Source organism: Halichoerus grypus, chromosome X, assembly GCF_964656455.1.
Source record: "Halichoerus grypus chromosome X, mHalGry1.hap1.1, whole genome shotgun sequence".
Taxonomy (NCBI): Eukaryota; Metazoa; Chordata; class Mammalia; order Carnivora; family Phocidae; genus Halichoerus; species Halichoerus grypus.
The window spans coordinates 87,337,653-87,360,290 of record NC_135727.1 but is presented as its reverse complement, the minus strand read 5'-3'; the positions used below and the strand labels follow the sequence as shown (position 1 = coordinate 87,360,290).

Here is a 22,638-nt window from a genome sequence, read left to right as displayed (position 1 = left end):
TGAGTCGCTCTCTCAGCAGCCCCTTGGCCACCTCTCCCCACCTCCCCGCGTGCCTCCCTCAAGCATCTCAGAAAGGCCGGAGTCTGACTTCCCCAGCCAGCTATTGTCCTGGCAGCACGGCCGCCACGCCAGCATCCCCACCCAGCCGGCCAGCCCGCGAGCCCGCGGCTCCCCAGTCCCGCCAGCCCCCACCCCGCCCCGCCCCGCCCCGCCCCAGGGAGGACCCGGCTGGCGGCTGGGAGTCTCCCTGCCTGCTCAGCCTCCCTCCTTCCCTCCTTCTCCCTCCCTGCCTGCCTTCCTCCCCCGCCCGCCCCTGAGGCAGGGACCGTGCAAATCGAGGAGAGGGGGGGACAGACAGGCCGGGTGGGGTCCAGCTTAAAGCCCTGGGCTCCCCACTGATACCCCGTCCAGGCTGGGGATCCCCAACATCTTGGGACCTGGATTTGTGTGAGCTGGGGTGGTTCCCAGGCCAGGAGCGTGCCTCCGGCAGGCCCACTGTGCCCCCGTTTTGCATCAGGACCCCCCCCCCTCGGATGCTCTGAGCCACCCTCCTCAACCCGGATCTAAAACCCGGGACACAGCTATCAGGCCAGCCTCTCTCTCCACCCCACCCCCTCTTTCTGGCGTCCATCCCCTCCCCAACACCACCTCTGCTGCTGCCTCTGGCTGTGGACCTGCACCTCTTCCCTATCCCCGCCAGGCCTGGGGAGCGGGGTGAGCCTGGATGAGAGCCCCCCAACCTGGGGCTCTCCCAGGCCATGGCCAGAGTGCTCCCAGAGAGGAGCCCTGGCCCCTGAGCATCTGCTAGAGGCTTGGCAGAGGCCCCGCGGGGACCGTGTCTTCTGAGGACAAAAGGCGGCGGCCAGCAGGCAGACGGGGCGGGGGGAGGGGGGACCGGCAGCCAGGCGGGCAGACGGATAGCAGGGGCCAGAGCTGGCCCCCCTCCCAGCTTGGCGGTGGCATGAAGATGGGGGTGGGAGTGTGTAGTGGGGGAAGCACCTGCCTGGACCCTCACCTGCCAGCTAGCTGGGCACCCCAAGGCTGTGTGCTGCCCACTTGGTGTTCCCCAACGCCCCCAGCCCTGCCCGGTGCACCCCTCCGGTGCTTGCTTCCCCTGATGTCTGCGTTTTAGACCAGCCCGACTGGTGTATCCACGGCAACAGAAGCAGGAGTGTCACTGGCCGCCAGATCACTGAGGGTCCCACAATGTGGCCTGGGCTGTGATTTATCCTGGGTGAGACAGCTTGAGCCCCCTCCTGGGATTCCAAGACAGCCCTGCTAAGAGAGCCCAGGTAAGTAGTCAGCATCCCTCCACCCAGGATGGGGGGGGCTGAGATTTCTCTTCTGTCTCCCCACACATATTTCAGAGTCTCCATCACTGCCATGCTCTGTCTCTCTCTGACTCGGTTAGTGTGTCCCCAACCCCCCATCCCCACTCCATCACAAGGACTACTTGGGCACCCAAGCCTGGAGAGTCCTCTAGCCATCTCCATCTTCCTCAATCCCAAATGTCCCATGAGAAAGGGAACTACCACCTGTTTCCCCACTCCCCACACAGGGTCTGTTTTTATCATTATGGTCGCGTTGGGGCATGAGGCTGTGTTAATATTCCCTTGTGTGCTAGCAATGGAAGGCATGCCTGGGAGCCCGGCAGTGCTCTCGTGCCTGCACCCTGGGCAGGCTCAGCCTCCTGCAGCTGGCTTCTCCCCCTCTCCCTCCTCCTCCACTCTCCTCCAGGTTCCTTGGCCTGCATGCAGGGTATGTGTGTCTCTGTCTGTGTGTGAGAGCAGGCAGGTGGGTAGACATGACGGAGAAGCGGATCCCAGCCCAGACCACCCCCCACTCTTTCTTTCCTTCTTCCCTCCCTCTCTGCTTCCCTTCCTTTCTACTTTCCCCTGTCTCTCCCCACAGGTAGCACAGACTTTTGCTCCCTCCCCACTGAGGATATTGCTGTGATTCCCGGGGGGAGGAAGCCGCTGTAGGGAAAGTGGGGTGGAGGTGGCAAGCATTTCCAGGCCCCGGGCTGCTTGATGGCTCTGTGGGGGCCAGGACCATGCCACACAACCTGCAGGGGCCACAGTGTGGGCCCCAGCCTCCATTCAAGGCTCTCTATCTCTGTTTCACATGCCCATGTTGTGACTGGGACCCTCAGATCTTATGGCCTTGTGCACAGTGGCCAGTGATCCCTATGTCTGGAAGGGCAGGAAAGCCCGATACATGGAGAACGTGGATTCTCCTGGGATGCTTCCCCCAACTCCTAGCTCTGCAACTTGAGTGAGAGTGTGCCACTTATTGAACCTCAGTTTTCCCATCTGTCGAAGAGACCGGTAACCCTTCCATCATGGGCGTGTGTGGTGACTAAATGAGTTGGTGCATGCAAGTAAAGGATGTGCATAGTAGTGGCCCTGAAACAGTATCAGCAAAGCTCATGGTCGATATTGCTGATTATTCATGATTAATATTGTTATTGATTATTTGGAGGAGGGACTGGCCCCTCTTCTCCAGGGTATGCAAATGGGGGTTGGGGAGTGGAGGGGAGGCAGGAACAGCTCAGTGTTGGCACTCTCCCTTTGTAGGGAGTGATAAGTGGTGGCTATGGGCACAGCCTCCCACCCCCACTCCACTCCAGTCTCCTTTCCCTGTACTTGCCCCTGTGCACGCGCGTGTGTGCGCACACACACACACAGGCTTGAGCTCCCTTGAGCTAGCAGAGGCCTGGCTTGCAGCCTGCAGCATTCCTGGCCCTGGTGATGTAGGCGTCTCCCTGTTGAGGGGAGACTTGGCAAGAGTTGGGCCTGTGGTCAGTGGTTGGCAGTGCCTGGAGACAAGGCTGAAGCTTCCGAGATCGCAGGGCTTCGGGTAGAGCTGGGGTGTGGCCCATGCAGCAGTCAGACCCATGGGGGGACGGGTCCCAGGGATTTGCTAACCTAGAGCCTGGACTGGGGGGGACAGTGGGGTCTGCTGGCTGGTTTCTGGGTGCGGAGATGTGGTGGAACATTGAGTGAGGGGTGGGTGGCTGGAAGAGGATCCTTAAGGCCAGGGGAGGAGGAGGAGGAGGGGAGAGTCTGAGACCCAGAAGACCCCGTGGTGAGGGTCGGAAGGGGTAGGGCTTTGGGGTATAGAGTAGACTTTTCTGAAGAAGCATTTGGTGTGGAAGGGAGAGGACCCAGGCTGTGGTTTAGAGGCATCTGGACCTGAGAGTGGGTATATATGTGTAACTGTGAACGTGTGCAGTCTGTGAGCATATGTGTCTGTCCGTGGGAATTATGGATGTATATGAGTCTGTGTGTGAACCAGACCGCACGATGGTGTATGCAAGTGTGTGAATGTCTGGATAGGCTTTTGTGTGTACAGGGGAGTGGGTATGACTTTGCATGTCTGTCTGGGTGAGCAAATGGGCATGTTTGATTCTGAGGCTGGGTAAGATCTTGTTTCTGTGAGCCAACAGGCCTGTTGAATGTCTAGTTGTATATGTGTGTGGTATCAGTTTGTCTCTGAGTGTCCATGTCTGGTTGTATGCATATGAGTATGAGGGTTTCAGAGTGCCTGGGTATGCATGCCCAATTAGATGAACATCTAGCCTTATCTGTGTACATTTGTGTGTGTCTATGTGTGCACGTGAGTGTAGGTATATCTAAATGGTGTGTTTGTGAGTGTGAGGGCGTGTGTGTGTGTGTCCATGCATGTATGGGAGGGTCTGTGTGTGTCAGTATGCTTCTGGGTGGGCATGTCTGGCGTGTATGTATATGAGTAGGTCCGTGTGTTGATGTCCATGTGGATTCTCCAGCATTTTCAATTGTGTGTATGTCTGCGTGTGTGTTTGAGTACATAGGTCTGTAGACAGACCTACAGGTTCACATCTGGTTAGGGAAGTGTTAGTGTAGATGATCACCCTCATATAAAGAGAACTAATTGTGTGGGGGGGGAGTGTGTGAATACATGTTTTGTGCATGAAAACATATTTTGTGTGCCATTGTGTACACATTTGATTCTGTGTATGGTTATGGCTCTGGGGGGGTCTATGCCTGTGTATACATGCACAAAAGGCTGTGTGCATAGGTGAAAGAATGCATTTGGGTACATGTCTGATTGTGTTTGTGGGTACACTCTTATGTGTGAGTGCAAGTCTGGTTGTATGCATGAATAACTAGATTTCGTAATACCTGGTGCACATACCTCAATATGTGTTTTGTCTGAATTTCTGAGTACAAGTGTGAATGTGTGAGTGTGGATAAGCCTGTGAGTGATCATGAGTGTACATGTGTGTATATGCTAGTATGTGTGAACATCTGGCTGTGTGTGCATTTGAGTGAACATGTCTTTATATTTGCCCATGTGTTCATATACATCTAAGTGTGTGTGTATGTGTGTGTGTGTGTGAGAATATGCCTGTGTGTGCCTGTCTGAATGTACAGGTGTGTGAATGTACCAGTCTGTGTAGTTCTAATTATTTGTATATGTGTGTTTGGATTTATTCTGGAACATACATCGTAGAACAGTGTAAGTGGATGAATTTGCACGCCATACATATGTTTGTGTGTGTATGTCTTTGCATGTGTATGCGCTAAGTGTTATCACTTCTTGTGCAGATGTATAAGTATGTGACTGTTCTTCCATGTGTGCATGTGTGTGAACATAGCTTTGTGTCCAAATCTATCTGAGAATTTAAATATAAATGAATCTTCATTTGTTTGCATGGCTTCTCATACGGGTGTGTGAACATGTGTTGAACACACATGGTGTGCATTCTTATTATGATTGTGTGAGTGTGTTTTGTAAGTACATTTGTGTCTCCATGTCTGGTTGTGTGCATATAGGAATGAATGATATACACGTCTGTGTGCATGTGAATGTGCTCATGGGCATCCACTCCCAGTTGTATGTATATGTCTGCGTGTATTACAGCGTCTGTATATGAACACATCGTCTCGTTGACAAGCAGGTCAATGGGTGTTTATGTACATGAGTACACCCACACGTGAGTGTGTGTGAAAATGCTTATGTGGTCACATCTGGGTATGTGTGTGTATACATTTGGGAGCTCACCTCTGTGTGTCCTGTTTGTTCGTTGTCTCATGGGGTGTGATGTTGAGTCTGCCTGTCCGTGGACATGTGGAAGTATGCCTGTGTGTACACCTGTGTTTGTGAGTGAATGTGGGTCATTCGTAGGCGTTATGTCACGTGAATGTGTGCGATGCATGTACGCCTATGTTTGAGAGTAAATGGATGTGCAGGCGTGGGACAAAGTGCAGCGTGAGTGTGCACTGCTGTGAGTGTGCCTATGTGTACGGGTGAGTGTAGGTATTTGTGCATGTGCCGGTCTGATGGTCTGTATGTGAGAGAGAGAGACATTTGGCCTTGGGCCTATGCAGATAGGTCTAATCCCCGAGGGAGTGATAAAGGAGGGTACTTATGAGTCTGTGTGATGCTGTATGCACAGCCCAGCATGTACTGATGTGCATGTCTAAGACTCAGTGGCACCCTGCTAGACCATAGCCGGCTCTGGGTAGACACCCTACAGGATGGCGAGCTCTAACACTTGAGCAATCCATGACCCTCTTCTGGGGCCTCCCTGGCCTCAACCATGTGCTGGGCTTTTGCGGGGCGGTGGGGGGAGGGTGTCTCAGGATAATTCTTGTCATCACTCACTCTCAAGAAGTAGGAACCAATCATGGCTGATGTCTTCCTAGGGAAGGGGGCCTGTGACCTTTTAGAAATGGATTTCTTGAAACTCAAAGACCTCGCTTCCCATCCCCCCACCCTTGAAGGCCCAGGACAAAATGGCATTGTATGTGTCTAAGGTTGGCAAATGGTTTTCACGGAGAGCACCCAAACTATGCCATCCAGGCAGAAATCTAGATGTCAATGTATATGTATAAGTAAAGGTGTATCTGGGTAGAGTGTGGTGTGTGTGTGTGTGTGTGTGTGTGGAGAAGGTGGTATATTTGGTAAGAGAATGGGGGGGAGAGAGAGAGAGGGAAGGGATCTGAGTTGTGTGCACATAAGAGAGAGTCTGGGTAAGATATGTATGTGAGACATTTGGCTATATTTGGGAGGGGTGAGTGTGAGTGTGGGTGCATGTAAATGGTGCATTTGTGAGGTGCTATGAGAACATCAGCCTATTTGACTGGAGGATAGTATGAGAGTTTGGGTATGGCTGGGTGGGAATGTGTGAAGCTATGTGTTTTTGAGGAATATGCGGGTATGGGTGTATCTGGATGGTGCAAGAGAGAGTGGGGGGGTCTGGATGATGTATGTGTTTTATAGTGTAGATGTATCTGTGTTGTGTTAGGAGAGAGCATGGGTGTTTCTGGGTAGAGCGTGTACATGAGGGAGTATGGGTGTGATGGGGTGGGAGCATGGGTATATCTGGATGGTGTCTGGGTGGGTGAGCATATAAGTCTATTAGGCAGTGCAAATGTGTGATGGAATATATCTAGATGGTGTGTGTGTGTAAGAAAGAATCTGGGCACATCTGGGTGATGATGGGGATGTGTGTGAGTGTATATATAATTGGAGTATCTATGGATGGTGTGTGGGAGTGTATGTGGATGAGATGTGTGTGTAGTGTGTGTGAGAGAGTATGGGTGTATCTGCATTAGGTGTGTGGAGCGTGGGTATTCTGGATGATGGTGTTTAAGAGAGGGGGATCTGGATTGTGTGTATGTATAAAAGAGAGTGCAGGTGTTTCTGAGTGTGGTGGGCGTGTGACAGCATAGATGTTATCTGGTGGGAGGAATGTGTAGGTGTAGCTGGATGGTTGTAAGTGTTTGGATTTAACTGGGTTGGGGGATGTGAGTGGGTATATCTGGATGTCGTGTGTGAGGTGTGGATATATCTGGATGGTGTGTAAGACAGAGTGTAGTGGTACATGTGGGCTGGGTGTGAGACAGTGTGTGGGTATAGTTTGGGTAGAGTGTGTTTGGATATGAGTGTATCTAAATGGTGGGTGGGTGAAAGCACAGGTGTATTTGGGTGGTGGAATGTGTAGTAAGGTATATCTGGATGGTGTATTGTAAGAGCTTTGGTTGTGTATCTGGGTGTGTATGTACTTGGATATGTGTGTGAGGGTGTTTATAACTGGATGGGGTGTGTGAGAGAGTTTGGGGGACATATCTGGGTGGAAAGTGTGTGTTTGGAGTGTGAGTGCATCTGAGTGGTGTGGAGGGGATGAGAGCATGGATGTATCTGGGCAGTGGAGTGTTTGGGGAAAGATAAATTGATGGTATGTGTGAGACTTGGATATATCTGGGTGGGATGTGTGTGTGTGAATGCAGATGTATTTAGATGGTAGTAGAGTGTATCTAGTTGATGTGTGTGTGTATCTCAATGGTCCATTTGGGATGAATTTGGATGGTGTATATGTTTTAGAGGGTGGATGTATCTGGGTTGGGCTGTGTGAGTGGGACTGTGGGGTGTGTGTGTGAGAGAGAGAAAGAGAGAGAGAAAAATATGGGTGTATATGGATAGGATTTGTGTGTGAACAGGTGTCTCTGGATAATGTGTAGGTATCTGTGTGTGTGAACGTACTTGGTTGGGAATTTGTGAGTGTGAGTATCCGGGTTGGCTGTGTGTAAGTGTAGTGTCTTTGAATGGTGTGTGTGTCATTGCGGGTGTGTATCTTGATACCATGTGTGAAAGAGACTGTAGGTGTGCCTGGGTCAAATATGAAGGCTCTAGGTTAGGGGTGTCTATAGGTTTGAGTATATCTGAATGTTGCATATGAGAGTGTGGGTGTACTGAGTTGGGAGTTCGCATAAGTGTGGCTGTAGCTGGGTGGAGTGGCTGTGAATGTAGGTGTATTTGAAGTGTGTGTGTGTGTGTGTGTGTGTGTGTGTGTGTGTATGAGGATGGGATGTGTGTGAGAGTGTGGCTGTATCAGTATTGGGTATGTGTGTGAAAGTGGGTGTGTCTGAATGGTGTGTGTAAGAAAGAGAATGTGCACCTATCTGGGTTGGGGTGTGAGTGTGGGTGTATCTAAGAAGTGTGGGCATCTCTCTGGCTGGTGTGTGAGAGACAGATAGGGTATATCTGGGTGGTGTGTGAAAGAGAGTATATAGGTCCATCTGTGTGAGGTGTGTGAGTGTATCTGGGTGAGGGTGTGTGCATGTGAGCATATCTACATAGTGTGTATGAGAGCGTTTGGGTGTGGGAACGTATCTGAGAATGTGGGTGTATCTGCACGTGAGTGTGGATTTATCCAGACGGTTCGCAGGTGGTGTATCTTGGTGTTTTGTGTGTTTGATAGTGTGGGTGTGTCTGGGTGGGGTGTGTGATTGTGGGTGTGTGTAGGAATGTGTATATCTTTCCTAGGGCATATATGCCTCTGCTAGAGTGCCCGTAAATGTGAGCACATCCATGTTTGTGTATGTGCTGAGCAAATCCATGTTTGTGTAGCCACACATGGGTGTGGCTATCGGTACGTGGCTTGTGTGTGCATGTGTTTGTGCTAGAGTGGTGTGAATCTGTATGTGTGTGTGAGATGAGTGTGTTTCTCCATGTGAGTAAGTTCAGCGGGCAAGGTCTCCGGAGCCAGGCTCTGGCTTTGCATCCTAGTTCTGCCATTTATTAGCTGTGGGGCTTTGGGCAGGTCACCTAATCTCAGTTAAGCCCCCGTTTCTTCTTTGTAAAGTAAGGGTAATAACACTATCTCATAGGGTGAAGATCAGATGAGTTAATATTTGGAAAGTGCTTAGGACAGTGCCTGGCACATAATAAGTCCTCTGTGCCATATCAGACGTTACCTAGTACTACAATTATTGCACGTGCCTGGTGTGTAAGTAACAGTATGTGTCCATCTGCAAGTGCAACAGAGTCGTTTCTATGTGCATATTTGCCCCATTATCTGTATCCATGTGTATGTGTAAGAAAGTGAGCTGATTCTGTGTGTATGTGAGTGTTTTTGTACATAAAACTAGCTTTATACTTATATGTGTCCCAGTGTGTATATAAAACCCTGAGTGTATGAGAAAGGAAGTATGTGTCTAGGAGGTCAATGGAGGGGTTTGGCCACGCATGTGTATTTCCCAGTGTACATCTGGGTGTATGAATGCACACATCTGTATCTGTGGTGATGTGTGTCCCCGTGAGTGCAGATGTTACCTGTGTTGCTGGTACGCTGCATATATGAGCGTGTGTGTGCATGTGTGCACGCACACACACCAGTATGTTTTTATCGGAATATGTAAACAGGTTTGTAGTAGTCAGGATGTAGATGTGTACGCGTCAATCCCTGTTGAGTCTATACATGTAGGAAGGTTAATATCCAGGTTTATATATGATGATGTGTGTGTGTATAAAGGATTTGTGTCCATATGGCCGTGTACTAGGATCTTTGTATTTGTGTTATAGAAATGAATGCATAGGTGTGAATGGGTGTGTGCATCTGAGGGTTTATGTCTGTGTTTATAAGCCTTGGTGGCCATATGGTTATGTATGCGTGAGTCTGCGTTGCTCTGTCTATGCGTGCCTGCCTCTGTGTGCGTGGCAGTGAACCTGAGTGATAAGCCAGTATGTGTGAGCATGTCTGTACTGTGTGTATAATGTGTGTGTACCAAGGCAAGGTTTGTATAAGATAGTGGATCTTATTTATTTTATTTTTTATTTAAATTCAATTAATTAACATATAATGTATTATTGGTTTCAGAGGTAGAGGTCAGTGGTTCATCAGTCTTATATAATACCCAGTGCTCATTACATCCCGTGCCCTCCTTAATGTCCATCACCAGTTACCCCATCCCCTCAGCAACCCTCTAGCAACCCTCGTTTGTTTCCTATGATTAAGAGTCTCTTATGGTTTGTCTCCCTCTCTGCTTTCGTCTTGTTTTATTTTTTCCTCTCTTCCCCTATGATCCTCTGTTTTCTTTCTTAAATTCCACATATGAGTGAGATCATATGATAATTGTCTTTCTCTGACTGACTTATTTTACTTAGCGTAATACCCTCTAGTTCCATCCACGTCGTCGCAAATGGCAAGATTTCATTTTTTTGATGACTGAGTAGTATTCCATAAAATAGTGGATTATAATCTCTTAATGTAAGAGCCTGGGGTGGGGGAGGATCTATAGGATGTGAATCGGACTTACCCTGTGTGTGAATGTCAGTTCTATGTCTATGCATGCATGATTGTGTCTGAAAGCATGTAGGTCCATATGATTTTGTTATTTTTTTTTTTAAGAGGAGAGAGTGCAGTAGCGGGGGGAGGAGGGGCAGAGGGAGAGAGACAGAATCTTAAGCAGGCTCCCCGCCCAGCTCAGAGCCCCAGTGGGGCTCAATCCCATGACCCTGAGATCATGACCTGAGCCAAAATCAAGAGCTGGTCGCTTAACTGACGGAGCCACCCAGGTGCCCCAGGTCCATATGATTTGGTTTGTATGTGTATGTGTCTGCATGTGCCCATGTGTGTGGTGAGTTTTTCTCTGCCTAGGCCTGTATTTCTAATGAAGGGTGGTTATCTGTATGTGTGTATGTTTGTGTGTGTTTCGTATATCTTTGCATGATTTGCCGGTAGGTGGGTACCTACACACATGCCTAACTTTCTGTGTAGAAGAGGTGTGTGTGTGTGTGTGTGTGTGTACCAGTACACATACACCTGATTGTGCTTATCAGCTGGTGTAAGTCTGGATGTGAGTGCAAATTTGAATCTTGATGTACACATGTTCCTGTGTGCACTTATCTGTCCATGTGTGCTAGTGTGTCTATGCGGTGTGACTGGATGTGAAGGTCTTAGGGCATTCCCAATCTGGCACATGGAAAAAGTGAAATATCTATATGGCACGTTGAAGTAAACTGAAGAGGATTTAGGGGTACTGGGGTTTGGCGAAAAGAAATTCCTTACATTTCTTTACATTATACAAATTGTGATGAGGAAAACAAAAAATGCAAAGTTTTAGGGGAGTTATTAAATATTGAATTTGTATACAACTTTTTTGTATACAACTTTCAAGTAAAACATTTTTGGGATTTTTTCATAGCACACTGAACTCACTTCTGGAAACATAACTTTTATTCACTCGTGCAAATTTGTAATGGTCAGCATTCATGCCCACTCCTGAGCCTTTGATTGTGACTGCCTTTATTTATTTTAGGGTAATTTGACTCCTTTATGGACATTTCCATCATGATTTGGTGAAGTAGTTTGTGCTGAGCATCAATGTTCTACATCAAGTTATTGTATTTCTTGGTAAAAACCCAAAGAAAACAAAAGAAACAAATAACCATTAGTACTTTTGACACAGATATAAACTTCTATTGTGACCTGCTACTTCTTGATCTTGAAAAGCCTGTTGATGAAGGTAAGACTGAGTCTGTGGAGGTTGTGCGGGCACCATTTGCCTTAATGTCCTCAGTAATTAGCTTGAATGTGTGACACATAGCTGCATGATTCTGCAGATCAGCAAAGCTCACCTTAAAAGCATTAGCTTTGGGGTCATCAGGTACCATTTTGGTTTCTCTGACACTTTCACACCATACCAACCTTTCTTAAGAAATGCAACAACTAACTGCTTATTCATCCCTGTTTCACCTCCCTTTGATAACTCACTTGTTTTTGCCATGGCCAGGCAGAGACCCAGGTTTTATGCTCGAGATAAATAGCTAATGATCACTTCTGTCTCTTGGTGGTCACCATCAACAGGAAACTGCTTGCATGACTAGGTGGCAGCAAATGGCCAAAGAGGTTTTTTTTGGGGGGGGGGAGGGTTACTGGTTAAAACTCCTTTCTTATCAATAATCAGAACTTGGATAATTCATAGTCTTTGAATTTTGTGCTTCAAAGATAGGATCCTTTTTTAAATCTAACACTTCTTTTCTTTCAATCAAATGTGATGTTGAAATTTCTTGTAACAAATGCACATGCATTTTGAATCCAACCAAAAATTTTCATTTTGAGTATTTCAAAATAATTGATGAAACTTTTGCCCTAAGTAGACACAGACATTGCTCTACTCATCTTAATAAGTCTTTTTTAGTAGTCAACTTAATAACACCAACTAATTATCACCCAGGGAACCATACATGACCTCACTTCTAAGTTGAAGTTTGGCTTTGAATCCATAAACCTTGACAGTATACTTTCATATATTTTTGAGTGTCTTAAAAATTTTTTGATGTAATTTTATTCATGTGCTCAAAGAGCCATTTGTTGAAATGAGTAAGCATCAAATCTGCAAATGAGAATCATTCACAAAAAAAATGCTGAAAATTTTCTTTTAGCTCATAAATCTTTTACAGAATCCTTACACACTTAGGTTTAAAACAATAGAGAAAAGTGTACTGATCCCAAAGCTTCACAGAAATCCAACACACGGGTGGGTAGTACCTTGGATTTAATCAAATTCACCTAGCATCATTTACTGTGGAAATTAGACCTACAGGTAAACTTTTATAGGGGAGTGCTCCTTGGTGCATGAATCTCGGCATTTTCAGAACAAATTCCAGATGTAAACTTCATGCCATCTCAGTAGTCCACAGACTAATGCAGAGTATCCACGATATTAGAAAATATTCATGTATCACTTTGAATATTTCAACCTTAGTTTATTTTGGTGCTTCTTGCATTTCTCTTCGGGCTTTCTGACTAGTACTTTGAACTGAGCACAATTAATCAACATCTAGAGATGCATCAATATAAAATGAAAACCCTTTTGATTCAACAGTCTTCTGAGTTAGTGTCATTTCAGTGGTCCTTTGACCCATCATCACTGTGTCTCCTAATAGCAATAATTGAAAGTGACCTCTTTCCTGTTCTTTTTACTTCACTGGTCCCAAATATGATGTGGACAATTTCCTGGCAGACTGCTAGAACGTTCCTGGCAGAACGCTGAGATACTACTGGGAGGGGCATCTTAGCTTTACTTGTTAATCATGCAATCCTGTCACTAGCTTATTGAGCTCCATCTAGGAATTTTCTAACCCAAATTAAAAAGAAAAAAGAATGTTCTAACCCATCTCATAAAAGAGCCAGGTTTCTTAATTTGCATTTTGAGATGCTTTTAAAAGTCCAAATATTTCTCTTTGTGAGAGTGTTTCATGGCCAGTTGACCAACATAGCCTACTGGGAAATGAAGTTTCTTTTTTTTAAATCTTTTTAATTTAAATTCAGTTAGCCAACATATAGTACATCATTAGTTTCAGATGTAGTGTTTATCAGTTGCGTCTAACACCCAGTATGAAGTTTCTTTTGATAACTTTTCCACACAAATCGGACATATAGGTTGAGGATGAGAGGGCTTACTTGGCAGCTGGATCCAAATTTGGGACAATCCTTATTAAACTGCTTAAATTAGGGAGATCCTGGAGTTTTTGGAGGGAGACTGTGTTTGTCTTGTGAGTCTCCTGATTTTCCAGCTTTAATCAAAAAGTCCATTTTGATGGGAAAAGAAATATCTTAAAAATTAAATCTACTTGAATATGAAGTATTGAAGGGGCCAGCAGATCTTAGTGACTTCTGAAAACTGACTTTTAAAAAAAGCAAATTTGAGGTCTTCTGCATTCTTAAGAGAACAGCACTCTGGAAACAAAGCCTTAAAGGCCTAACTTTCCCTTTAATGAATCAATTCAATTCAACCACAGTCAGGCTTTATTCTTTTATTGACAAAATATTTTTACCTAAAAACAAAAGGTAATAATTTATTCTGAAATAAATTATGAAATCCCACGAAGAATCAGATTTGGCTAATTTTTAATATTAAAAGCCAGTTGCAAGTAAATCAGTAAATAAACCAAGAAATAATAAAAATTATATTGTAATGTTTTTAAAAGAGTCCTTTTAGAAACACTGTGAAATACTTATGGATGAATGGTATAATAGCTATGCTTCAGAATACTCTGGAAGTGGGGGAAGTGGGTGAGGTTATAGGCAAAACAAGACCCTAAGGGTTGATCATTGATGAATCTGGGCAATGGGTGCACTGACGTTCATTACAGGACTTTTTTTACTTTTTTTTTTTTTTTTTGAAGATTTTATTTATTTGTCAGAGAGAGTACAAGCAGGGGGAGCGGCAGGCTCCCCACTGAGCAAGGAGCCCAATGTGGTACTCGATCCCAGGAACCTGGGATCATGATCATGACCTGAGCCGAAGGCAGAGCTTAACTGACTGAACCACCCAGGCGTCCCTCTTTCTACTTTTTTATATCTGAAATGTTCTAGAAGGAAAAAAGGTTTTCTATAAAGAAGGAACAATTAGGGCAATTAACAAAATAGTTATACTCTCTTTAGGAATACCTGCTACTATATAATAATAATAATAATAATAATAATAATAATAATAATAGCAACAGTCATGCAACTATTTTTGTAGGAAAAAAGTTGTGGAAAAATTTAAATAAGGTCAAATTAAAAAGAAAAACAGGTGTTGTACATGTATGGGCAAAACCAAAAAACCTCACTGATGAGCAAGAGTGGCAATCAAAGTAATAATCAGACTATCTGGGATGTTTCAACAGGAAGCAATCCAAACATTTACAACCTCTCTTTGACCCCCTAGAGCCTCTCTTGGTCTGGCTCCCTGCTGTGGCAGGTGCCCACCAGCCAAACAGCTCTGCTAATGTTTCCACCTGTGCCTGAAGGAGTTGGCTGGTATGTGCACGTGTGCGGGTTTGTCTCTGGGTGTAGACCTGTTGCGGTGTGTGTATATCAAGTAATGTGAGCAAGCTTGTGTGTGTACACTTGTCTGTGTGTGCAGGAGTGTTCGTATACATGGGCGATTTTTCTCTTTGTGATTGGTTATGCTTGCACATTGCAGAGGGGGGTGTGTTGGAGCTGGTACACTTCTCTGCATAAGTGAGTACGTACATGAATGGGTATCTGTGTACCTGTGCCAGGATGTACATGTCTGTTTTGGTGAGTGTGCCTAATTTATGTGAAAGGGTTTGGATCAGTCAGCCTCGTGTGTTAGAGTATGTACATGTGTGTATATGTGAGCAGTTTTTGCTTGTCTGTTTTTTTCTCCATACAAATATATCTGTGGATATCTGAGGGGTGTTCTGTCTGTGTGTACATACATGTGTGTGTTTGTGTGTGTGTATGCATGTGGCAGGTTTCAAGTGCATGTGAGTATGGTGGCATATGCAAGTGACTTTGAGTGTCATTATGTGTAACAGCATTTGTATGTGATGATATAGGTATGCCACCGTGTACATGCCTGTGTCACAGAAGTTTGTTTGATTATGTGGGAGGATTTGAATAATCAGGTAGATTGTATGTATGAGTCTCTGCGTGAGTAGGCTTGCATATGTGTATCTATCTGTCAGGATTTGAGTGTTCATCTGTGTGTGTGCGTGTATGTGTGTGTGTGTTAGGGGAGTTTTAATTGTGGGTTTATGAGCCATTACACGTGTGTGTGTGTCTGAGTGTGTGTATATGATCAGTTGTCAGCCCTCTCATACCTAACACCCTCTTTTATGTAACATATTTTGTAACACCCCTTTACTATATAGACATGAAGTTCTTAGATAATATAATCTCTCTGCACATATAATTTCAAAAGAAAACCCATATAGTATTTTATACAATATGCATATTGTATTAACTCTAATACAAATTAATTAAAAGAAAGTGATTTATAAGGTAGTAATTTGTATTTTGATATGTGAATGTTTGGGCATGGCACTCCCCAGGAAATTCAAAAAGGTAGTTAGAGGCTTGTAACATCTTATGAATAAATGTGGATTTGGAAGGGGAAAAATCAGAAACTGCCCCTTGCTCGAAGTGCAGGAAAATGACAGGCAAAGGCCTAGGGGTGAGATTTTCCGAAATAGTTGACAGCTCAAAGAAAGTGCTCCCCCAAACAAAGTGCAGTCTCCTCTGGACTTATTTGACAGCTATATTCCTGAGTAATTCAGGTTATATTAAACTAGAGGGAAATTTGTATTTATATGTGAAATAGAGTTATTAGGTTCAAGGTTCGGTTCATTACAAACCCAAAGTCCTAGGGCATTCGGGACACATGTTGACTGTGTGGGACTGCCCCACACATCACTGGATGGCCAGCATCATTGCCCTGGACCCCTAAATGTTAGAAGGACGTCCTACACCCCAGCGTTGTGGCAACCAAAAATGCTCCTGCGGTTTTCCAAAATGTCCCCTAGGGGGCAGTAACGTCTTTGTTGAAGACGATGCACTGGTTTAGACAGGGTGTATACACCGTGCCTGCGGAAGAAGGCCCCATAGACTCTATGCCGTGTGTGCGCATGCGTGCGAGGCCATGTCCCTGTGTGTGAGCCGGTTGCTGTCCCTAGGTCTCCATAGCAGGAACCTATGTGTCTGTGTGAGCGTGTGTGTAGCTGCGTATCTTTCTGAGGGCGTCTGGGCACGCGCAGGTGTGTATGTGTTCTGTGCGTGTACTCACACTTTTAGCCTGGGACGGGCCCAAGCTGTGGCTGCCAGTCTGCTCAGAAGAACCCTCTCCTCACTTGTAGAGTCGCCCCAGCTTTCCAGGCAACACCAGGGTTTTGTTCGTTTGCTGCTATTGTTTTGTGTTGTTTTGTTGCATTTTAGTGTGTGTTTTTTTGTTTTGGTTTGGTTTGCTTTCACTGAGACTCTGGGCTACAAATTATCTACCTTCTGGATCTTAGTGTGTTTCCCTGTGTCTCCCTCTCCATCTTTATTTCTGCTTCTCTCTGTCTCTATCTCTGCCTCTCTCCCAACCCGTCTCTTTATCTCTCTATTGTTCTCTCTTTCTTTCCTGGCATTATCCCTCTCCTATCTCTGTCTTTGTCTCTCTCTTTCTCCCTCCCTCCTTCCCTCTCTCCCTTTGTCTCTGTCACTTTTCTCTCTCTCTCCCTCCTTCTCTCTCTGTCTCTGTCTCTACTTTTCTGTCTCTATTTCTCTTTCTACTCTGTTTCTATGTGTGTCTCTCTTTTTTTCACTCTTCTCCTTTTGGTCTCTATTTCTGTCTCTTCCTGTTTGTGCGGAAGGCCTGCTCCCCTTTCTCTGTTTATTTCTCCCCCTTTCCCTCCTATGTCTCTCTCTCTCTCACAACCCTCTCTCTTCTGTCACTCTCTGTGTGTCTCTCTGATTCTCTTTTATATTCAATCTCTCTCTGTCTCTAATGCTTTCCCCCTGCTTCCCCTCAAGGCTAAGGAGTATGTGTGTGCATGTGTGTACAAATTTACACACACCCAGCTGTCCGCTGGTCCACAGTTCTGTGGGAGCTATCAGGCCTTGAGGGGGCTGAAAGGGGGCCCACCAACCCCACTTCTCCCAAGCCCCTGCCCTAGCACCTTCTCATGGCCTATTGGCACTGTGTCTGAGACTTCGGGGTACCATCAAAAAAGCTTGGCCCCTGGTGGCTATGGCAGGCCAGGTTGGAGCGAGCTGGGAAACAATACCGAGGGGTGACTTCCTGGGAGGGAGAGGGTAGAAAGGCTCCACTCAGCCCCGTGTCCCTCAACCTCAAGCCCATCCCAGCCCCAACAGTAGTTCTGAGTTTCTCCAGCTTGCTTCCTTCCCTCTGGGACCTATCATGTTACGTTATCACACTCCTCCCCCGCTAGCCCCCAGCTCACACACACCAGGAACCCTCCTGTTCCCCTCCCCGCAAGCTTGGCCCGTGCCCTCCCACTCCTGTACTCCCCAGGCTGCCTTTCAGCAAATCCCACCTGGATGCCTCCAGGCAGCCCTCCCTGAGCCACCAGCCCCTTTAGTCCCTCAGCCAATTGATATGACAGCCTTTGACCGAGGGCCTACTGTGCTATGCACTGCTCTTCTGGAGGAGAGTATCTGAGTCTCTACTCCCTGCCCTTGTGGTGCTTTCAATCTAATAGGGAGAGGCAGGCAATAAACTGAATTTTAAGTAAATTATATAGTGCATTAGAAGAGATAAGTTCTACAAAGAAAAATAAGGCGGGGCAAGGGACACAGAGTGCTATTAGTTCTCACCTGAATTACTATGTAGTCTCCCTACTTCTGCCTTTGCCCCACCTGGTCTGTGCTCCCCACAGCAGCAAGGGGGATCCTTTTCAACCCCAAGTCATATCACATCTCACCTCTGCTCCCATGGCTCCCCTCTCAGAGTAAAAGTCACAGTCCTCACCACGGCCTCCATGATCTGGCCTCACCGCCTTTCTGACCTTAAGTCCCACTGCTTTCTGATCACTCACTCCGTTCCCTGCACAGTAGCCTCCTTGCTCTTCCCAAATACACCACGTGTGATCCCACCTCAGGGCCTTTGCGCTAGCTGTTCCCTCTGCCTGGACTCCTCTTCCCTCCAATAACCACATGGCTCACTCTCACCTCCTTTAAGTCTTTGCTTAGATGACACCGCCTCCGTGAAGCCTTCCCTGTCCGTTTCATCTAAAAGTATACCTCCCCCACCCCTAGCACTTCCTATCCCCTTTCCCTCCTTTACTTTTCTTTTTAGGAATTTATCATCATCTGACCTCCTATACTTCACCTATATATCTTCTTTATCATCTAGAATATCAGCTCCGTAAGGGCAGGGATCCTTTTCTATCTGGTTCACAGCTGTGTCCCCAGTGCCTGGCACACAGTAGATGCTCAATAAATCGCTTTTCAATGAATGAATGCACACAAGCACACTCATATCTTTATATTCACGATACTCCCTGCCCCACTTAAAATAAAAACCCAAGTCCTTATCATGGCCCACAGCCCTAAACAGTCTGGCTCCAGACACTTCTGTGACTTCCCTTTCTACCACTGTCTCCCCTCCCCGCCCTTTTCCAACCACACTGGTCTTCCCACTCTTTCTTGAGCATGCTAAGCGCATTCCTGATCATGAATAAAAAAGCTCATTTAATGGGTGGCTACCAGCATTAACAAAAAATCGTGAACTAGAATAGAACTAACGGGGTACATTACACATAGGATCAGTACTGTTTTGTGAAACTTTTGGTTCAGTTATGTAGGCACGTATGTGTATGTGTACCAGATTGTGATGTAAAATGTTTGGCTTACTATGGGTAGCAGTCAAAAAAGTTTGAAGAACATAACCTTAGGGCTTTGCAAAGGGGGAGAAGAGCCGCACCAACACCCCCGCCCCACAGAGCCCCCAAGGGAGGAAACAGGTAACGGAGGACATCCAGAGAGGTGAAGCAGCCCCCTCCCCCAGCAGGGAAGGGGTAGGAGGAGTAGTGGGCCAGGGGCAGGGCCTGACACCAGCCAGGGAGTAAGTGCGGAGACCGTGTAGACCCACTAACACTGCCCTTTCTGTTTCTTCCTCACCTTTCTTTCCATCTGTTTCTCGCTCTTTTTCTTGTGTTTCTCTCTCTCTCCCTCTCTCTCTCCATCTCTATCTCTGTCTTCCCTTTCCCTCTCTCCCTGTCTCTGGTTCTGTTTCTTCTTATCTCTTCTCATTCTCATTCCCCCATTTCCCTCTCAATTTGTATCCATTTATATCTTTGTCACCATTTTTGTTTTGTTCTCTCCTTTCTCATTCTGTCTCTGTGCCTCTGTCCGCGTTTTTCTCTCTGGCTCTCTCCTGCCGGCATCTCTCTGTCTCTCTCTGTCTGCGTCTCCCCCATTATCCCCATTTGCAGGTGCAGCCCAACAGGACAACTGATGGAGTCCCCCAGGGCCCATCGAATACCGGACTGGCTGATCCCGTAGGGCTGGGAGCAGCCCCCGCCCCTCAGTATGGCCAACACTACCGGAGAGCCCGAAGAGGTGAGCGGTGCACTGTCCCCACCATCGGCATCAGCTTACGTGAAGCTGGTGCTGCTGGGACTGATCATGTGCGTAAGCCTGGCGGGCAACGCCATCTTGTCCCTGCTGGTGCTCAAGGAGCGTGCCCTGCACAAGGCTCCTTATTACTTTCTGCTGGACCTGTGCCTGGCCGATGGCATACGCTCTGCCGTCTGCTTCCCCTTTGTGCTGGCTTCTGTGCGCCACGGCTCCTCATGGACCTTCAGTGCGCTCAGCTGCAAGATTGTGGCCTTTATGGCCGTGCTCTTTTGCTTCCATGCGGCCTTCATGCTGTTCTGCATCAGCGTCACCCGCTACATGGCCATCGCCCACCACCGTTTCTATGCCAAGCGCATGACACTCTGGACATGCGCAGCTGTCATCTGCATGGCCTGGACCCTGTCTGTGGCCATGGCCTTCCCACCCGTCTTTGATGTGGGCACCTACAAGTTTATCCGCGAGGAGGACCAGTGCATCTTTGAGCATCGCTACTTCAAGGCCAATGACACGCTGGGCTTCATGCTTATGTTGGCTGTGCTCATGGCAGCTACACATGCTGTCTATGGCAAGCTGCTCCTCTTCGAGTATCGTCACCGCAAGATGAAGCCAGTGCAGATGGTGCCCGCCATCAGCCAGAACTGGACATTCCATGGCCCTGGGGCCACCGGCCAGGCTGCTGCCAACTGGATCGCTGGCTTTGGCCGTGGGCCCATGCCACCAACCCTGCTGGGTATCAGGCAGAATGGGCACGCAGCCAGCCGGCGGCTGCTGGGCATGGACGAGGTCAAGGGTGAAAAGCAGCTGGGCCGTATGTTCTACGCGATCACACTGCTCTTCTTGCTCCTCTGGTCACCCTACATCGTGGCCTGCTACTGGCGAGTGTTTGTGAAAGCCTGTGCCGTGCCCCACCGTTACCTGGCCACCGCTGTTTGGATGAGCTTCGCCCAGGCTGCTGTCAACCCGATCGTCTGCTTCCTGCTCAACAAGGACCTCAAGAAGTGCCTGAGGACTCACGCCCCCTGCTGGGGCACAGGAGGTGCCCCGGCTCCCAGAGAACCCTACTGTGTCATGTGAAGCAAGCTGGTAGGCAGACAGGCAGGGAGAAGGTCATGGCTACCGTGATGGGGCCAGCAGTAAGGGAAGGGTGGGCCCCATACAGGAGCCTTTCTGAGCTCCAGCCCTAGCCCCTCGAACCACCTGGAATCGAGGCACCTTTGCCAACAGCTCCCCAGGGTTGGAGACCGGGGTGGGGGACTGGGAAAGAGGCGTTTCTAATGCTGTGGGGCCTGCCTCCGCTGCCTCCTTCTCCACTTCTACAATCTCTCTCCTTTCCTCTCTCTCTCTCTCTTTCTTTCTCTCTCTTTCATCCGCTCTCTCTCAGAAGTGACAATTCAGAAAAAGAAACTAAGACTGAAAATGCAGGTTTTTCTACTAACAGCTGAGGAGACAGGCTTTCTTGCTTTAATGTCTCTCCTTCTGACATAGTCCAGAAGTGGGAAATTTGTCCTGTAAAATAGACTTCCAGAGCTCTTATTGCCCCCTCTGCTCCCATGCACCCTCCCCTTCCGAGTCCTTTAGCAAGGGCTGGATGTTTAAGGAGAAATTCATCTGCTGACAACCGGGACCAAAGGGGGTGCTGGGTCCCCAGGGAGCAGAGACGTTTAATTGCTATGTTGTGTGCAATGTTGTTTTAAGCTAACCCTGGTCCCAAGCCTGGTTTCCTGTCCCTCCCCACCATGTCCAGACCTCCCAAGTGTTTCTTGAGCATCTGTTCAAGAAGCCAGGAGGGGAGGGAGAAGGACCCCTGGGATGGGCCCAGGCTAGGTGAAGAACGGGATGTGAGCTGCACGCCTCAAGCTGAAGAGACCCGAGCTTGGCTGCATTCTTTCGAGCTGCCTCCTGGATCCCCAGCCCCCAACTCTTCTTCCTGAGGATGGAAATCCACTCCAGCCCCACTAGGGCTGATGTGGGTGCCATACAGGCAGGAGCATTCCCCCAGGGAAGTGTAGGGAGAGAGCCAAACTCCCCAGAGTAACTGGATCCCAGCACCTGGGGTCAGAGCAGAACTCAACCCCAGAATTGTCTCCTGGGTTCACACTATTCTCCTGAGGATGAAAAGTTGGGGGGTGGCCTTGGTATAACACATAGTGGTATAAGCTCCAAGGCACTGTGGACTTGAGTCCATTCCTATCTGACCTCTTTTTGTCCCCTTCAAGCCTCGGGGGCCTCAAGCCCCTCTTGGTAGCCCTTGGCCTTCTGGGCCCTCAGCCCCCAACTTCCTTCCCCTGAACAGCCCTTCTCCCCCTTCCTCCCTCCACCCAAAGTGGAGCAGACTGCAGCCAGATTCTCCAGGTGGGAGAGCCCAAGCCTCCCTCCCAGGGCAGAGTCCACTCTGGGCTCACATCACTGCCAGTTCTTATGGACTGGTGAGCCAAGCTGGCATTCCTTTGCCTGGCCTTGCCCGGATTCTTTGTCCCCCTCTCGTTTCCTGGGGGAGGGGGAGATCTGTATTTATCTACCCCCTTTCCCTTCCTGATAGAAACCGTTGTCCGAAGCTCCCTCCCTACCCCCACGACAGCCCCAAAACTGGGGAAGCCTTGACCCAAGAGGAATGGGGAGGGCACTCTAGGCAGGAGAGACATGAATGAGCCTGGCTGTGGAGTGGCCCTGGAAAGGCAGGCCAGAGTGGCTGAGAGGCTGGGGTGGAGGGTACCTGTTCTCTCAGTGATAGTGATGGGGGTGCCTTTCCCAGGGAATGGGGTGGGGGGGAACCACAGGGGTGGGAGTAGGTAGGGTACATTCTGGAGGGTTTTCCTCCATTTCTTTTTTCTAACTGCCTGGATTCACCATTGGATTTTGTAAATGGAAAACTGAAAAGAACAATGCTATATTGGATGTTTTCTCTTTCTGACTCTGTGTGTGTGTGTGTGTGTGTGTGTGTGTGTGTGTGTGTGTGTGTCCTGTCTGCATGACCACATGTGGGGAGGTATGGT

At 47.8% G+C, this 22,638-nt stretch overlaps 1 protein-coding gene across 1 annotated transcript; it reads left to right on the top strand.

The window, feature by feature from the left end:
- The first annotated feature begins 619 nt into the window (after nt 1–619).
- On the top strand, nt 620–22,391 carry GPR173 (G protein-coupled receptor 173). The gene is made up of 2 exons (XM_078063918.1): nt 620–1,292; nt 19,501–22,391. Exon 2 carries the CDS (start codon nt 19,598–19,600, stop codon nt 20,717–20,719), a length of 1,122 nt encoding a protein of 373 aa, XP_077920044.1. The 5' UTR covers nt 620–1,292; nt 19,501–19,597; the 3' UTR covers nt 20,720–22,391.
- The last annotated feature ends 247 nt before the right edge of the window (nt 22,392–22,638 follow it).